At 39.1% G+C, this 4,266-nt stretch overlaps 1 protein-coding gene across 1 annotated transcript in view; it reads left to right on the top strand.

The window, feature by feature from the left end:
- The first annotated feature begins 1,437 nt into the window (after positions 1-1,437).
- Positions 1,438-4,266, top strand: part of LOC134218476 (all trans-polyprenyl-diphosphate synthase PDSS2-like) — a 13,608-nt gene continuing 10,779 nt past the window's right edge. The window contains exon 1 of the mRNA XM_062697492.1: positions 1,438-2,343. Coding sequence (XP_062553476.1) covers positions 2,003-2,343 — 341 coding nt within the window. The 5' untranslated portion in view covers positions 1,438-2,002. The remainder of the gene's footprint in view (positions 2,344-4,266) is intronic.

Genomic DNA, 4,266 nt, shown 5'->3' with positions numbered 1-4,266 from the left:
CCGATTGTATCGAGTCATATTATCTTCTATGTCGTTCGTAATGGTTGGTTTTAAAGGCGGCTTATTGGGCCTACGCAAACCTCCTGTCTCGTCGGAAGGCCGTCGTGTCAGTGCTGTTTAGCGTCCCACCCAACACCAGGTCTTGGGCTTGTGCACTTTAAGCGGCACACGGTCGCTTTGGCGAAGCCTGCTTGCGGATACATGCAGCTTTTTATAGAAGTTTAACAGAGCCCACTGTCAAACCCCACCACATCCTAGGCAGGCACCACAACTCGCAGATGGCATGGGAGGGATCATCAAGCCCTTGACATAGTCCCTGCTGCCCCCAATCCTACATCAGAAGACAACATTTCAGGCACAAATCAACAAAGTAAATTCCGAACTTGTCCTTTTTTTGGGAGACCTTATCAATCTTATCAATCTATACTAGAGTACAGTAAGGTTAACGAACATTGTATTATCATCTGTTGATTAAAACAAGATCCTATCTGGAGATAAGAAAACCCTCCTTCTAATGGTGACTGGCATTTTCACGCATAACGTGAATTTTTGTGCCATCCTAACTGCTCAAATTATAGTGTACTCCTTCCTTCATTCTCAGGGAATGTAAAATTTAAAACATAAATAACATAACATAACATAACATAAATAACATAACATAATAAAATAACATCTTCAATGACAGCCTCTGTTATAAATCAGGATCAACTCCACATGCAACAAGCGATATTACAAACTGTAACAAAGTAGGACAATGATCGTCTGCCACGTATCAAGAAAAGTAACCGGTTTTGATGATGTTATCGTCTAAAATTGTATTAGTTGTTAATGTGCTCTGCTGACATGATTTTAGTTTTGCTTCTGAAATCGCAATTCTAAAAATTCACAAAAAGTACCTCACCGTAGCAGACAACTCAAAAGTAGCAGACAAAATTGAACATAATCGCTAGGACGATGTAGTTCTATTCAATTTAATTTCACCACTTTGTAATCTTTACAGATACGTATTAAAGAGTCGATATAATGAGGAAGCCCTTACTGTGGAGGTCAAAATACGTGAAAATTAAATAAATTCTCTGCACAGTGCACATAGAGACAAGGACATTATCGTTAGTCTCTTTTGTTGCTTGTTTTTTTGCATTCTTCTGCGACAATTATGTACTCTCCTTGGGCGTTTATATTTGGACGATGTTCTGCGAAACCACACCAAACGACTATTGGCTGACTTTCGGCAAAACGGAAATTAATTCATACCGATTCCTTCGTTCATTTGTTGTTGGATATCCTATATTGTTATAACCTGTCGCCGCATTCACCGTATATCTGTCAAAAATTATACGAATATGGTAATTCTCTATCTACTCATCTCCCTGCTTTATATGTTAAAGCTGTAGGATACTTGAGTCAGTCCTCCACCAGTCGTAGAATAAACTACATCACACCGAATATTTGTATTTCTAATATTCGGCTGATTTTTTTTAGTATATTATTTTCCCATGAAGGCATCAGGTGCTCATCATAAATTATAAATTTGCATTTAATCATGTGAAAATAGTTTTGCAATACGAAAACCAAACTGCCAACGCTGCGAAACATGTGCTTATCAAGAAGTTACTAACGATCAGCGGGGCCTTGGCCTCTACGCATCTCCTGAGGTAGTCCAGTGCGGGCAGTCTAAGTGAACGGTCCATTTGAATGGCCTATAGCATTGCGCTCAAGCATTTTCTATTGCTGAAATTAATTACGACTGACTCATAAACGAAAAGAAAATAAAAACTGGTGGCAAACCTCGGCCCTCGGATACCGGTCTCAGCCTTTGTGTGTCTCTGCGGAAGGTTTGGTACTTTCTATCGGCCCACCATTTGCGGGATGCGTCGGTTGTGTCGCCGTTTGAAGTGACTTGAGTGAGTGATCGAAGCGGCAAGATTGGCGCGTGTGCTCAAAAACTCGCGCGGTTCAGAGAGAAAGGTGAACTGCTATCGGGGTCAGGTACCAAAAAGTTATGGCGTTGCGAAGAATAACCAACGTGCGCTGGCGACAACCGTTAATGATGGGAACTGGTCACGCTGCATTCAGGAGGTTTTTGCCATTAACCACTGTTGGGAATTTTGGCGGCAGGCGACATGTTACGTCTAGCACGACAGCTGGGGAAAAGCTAGCCTCCGCAACCAAGGCTGTTCAGAAACACGACTGGAATCGGGCAGTTAGTGAGGCGGAGAAAATTGTGGGTTATCCGACATCCTTCCTCAGCTTGCGGTGGCTACTAAGTGATGAGATCGCCAACGTAGCGCTTCATTTGAGAAAACTGGTCGGAAGTAATCATCCCCTCCTGAGGACAGCCAAGTGAGTTCAATGATGTTGAGTTTATTTTTCCTATTTAAAAAACATCTTTATTGGGTGAATATTTAAAAAAATGTACCAACGATTGTCTGGAAACTTTTACTGGAAACATTTGAATAACCCGAAAAACATAGTATTAGGAACGATACACGATAATAGATATTTTCTGAGATTTTGGTTCTTTATATCTACACATGAAATTCTTCCAAATTTACACTATAAATTCTATAGTACATCATAAGGATTTTTTTTTCAAAATTTCTACTAGGTTCTTAAGAATACTCAAAAGAAATTTCTTCGGAACTTTCACTGAAAGTTCATCCGAATTTCTATGCGGACTTCTTATAAATAAATACAGTATTTTTTTTTGGAATTTAAGTCATAATTAAGAATAATTGTTGTAACACTTACAAAATAAAATTTGTTAAATAAATGGTAAAATGTTTTATTCTTTTGTAGATAGAAAAACATTTTTTTTCAGTATTCATGAAGCATGTCATTGGACATAGACATCTTTCTCCTAAATTCAGTTAGCTGTGAGAACTGCATCAGATTGACCAACTAGGCGAAAGACCCCATTTGATTGCCACGCAAAGGCTTGTAGTTTACAAACAGTATAACACTCACAAAACGCCATGCAAAATGAAAGCAAATATCATATGTTCAACACGAATGGCAACATCCATTTCAAAATAGACGTTAGAACCAAATTGAAGCGAAATGGAAAGCGCATTCATAAGCAAACTATAATTAAATTCAACGACACCGTTTGTCAGGCGTTGGACGGCGTCGAAGTGTAGGCGAGACCTCCCCTGTGTGTGGCATCTATACGCTTCAGGTGCAAGTTGCGAGCTTTTCGTGCATGCGCATTCCCATGAATGTGCGTTGGTTCTGCCAGCCCGCTAAATATGAACGATGCCACTGTTGTGGTACAAAGAATGTTGCAGTATGCACCAGCGGTGCACTTTCCTTATTCCAAAGCAACGATTCGTATCAAAGGAACTCAACAATATACCTGCTGCAGTTTTCCAATTGTTGATGCCATCACTCGATTCTTCGAAGCTATCGATTGCACAAAACGCACCTGAACCACCTGAACTTTTGAATTTTTAACAGTAAATCAAGAAGGGAAAAAATAAGGGTGTCCAAAATGTGTAGGTTTTAGTGTCTACAAATTGTTGAACTATCAAAAATAATGAAAGTTGTCACTTCGAACGGTGTTATTTTCGTTTTCAAATTTGGGTTTCGATAACGAAAAATTCCTTCACGAATTGTTGTGATTTCCGCTACATTCAAACATGTCATTTGGTAGTTATAGTTTGATATTTGAAGGCACTGGCTTTGGGGGTCCAAACACAGACATTCACCCTGTATGGGATGTCATTTTGGCAAGTTCGTTGTACGTGCATGCAAACATAATGTTGGGTTCAATTCATATCTGAAACAGGTTATTCGAAATACTGGTTTTGGTAATTAGATTGGTATTATTCTCATATTAGGGTATGTGATCCATTATTAGTAACATGTTCCCATACCAATAATATTTGCAAAACGAATGAGACATTAACGTTTGGCAATTGGGTTTTTTTGTATGGTCAATTTAGTTGTTCATTCTAAAATCACGTAAAAGGTTTTATTTGTAGAACATGGCATAAATGTGAAAATACTTTTATTTTAATTTTTCGGTCAGTCCATTAGACGGTAAGCGCAGAAAGATCCAAGTATTTAAAGTTAACGTGGTGACTGTGGAAGAAAGTCGTTTCTCGCCAAATCGCTTGAGGGTGATTGAAAAGACATTTAGTGCTGTGAAATAGGCAACCACGTCTTAATGCTTGGCGAGGAAGGTTGCGGATACTTAAACTTGTTATGCCTGCATAACAATGGTGTGAATTTCATATATTGGTGCACATTCTGTAGCGGGGCACG

The sequence above is a fragment of the Armigeres subalbatus genome, chromosome 2, assembly GCF_024139115.2.
Source record: "Armigeres subalbatus isolate Guangzhou_Male chromosome 2, GZ_Asu_2, whole genome shotgun sequence".
Classification (NCBI taxonomy): Eukaryota; Metazoa; Arthropoda; class Insecta; order Diptera; family Culicidae; genus Armigeres; species Armigeres subalbatus.
The sequence above is the reverse complement of the archived record's forward strand: the minus strand, read 5'-3'. Positions and strand labels throughout refer to the sequence as shown.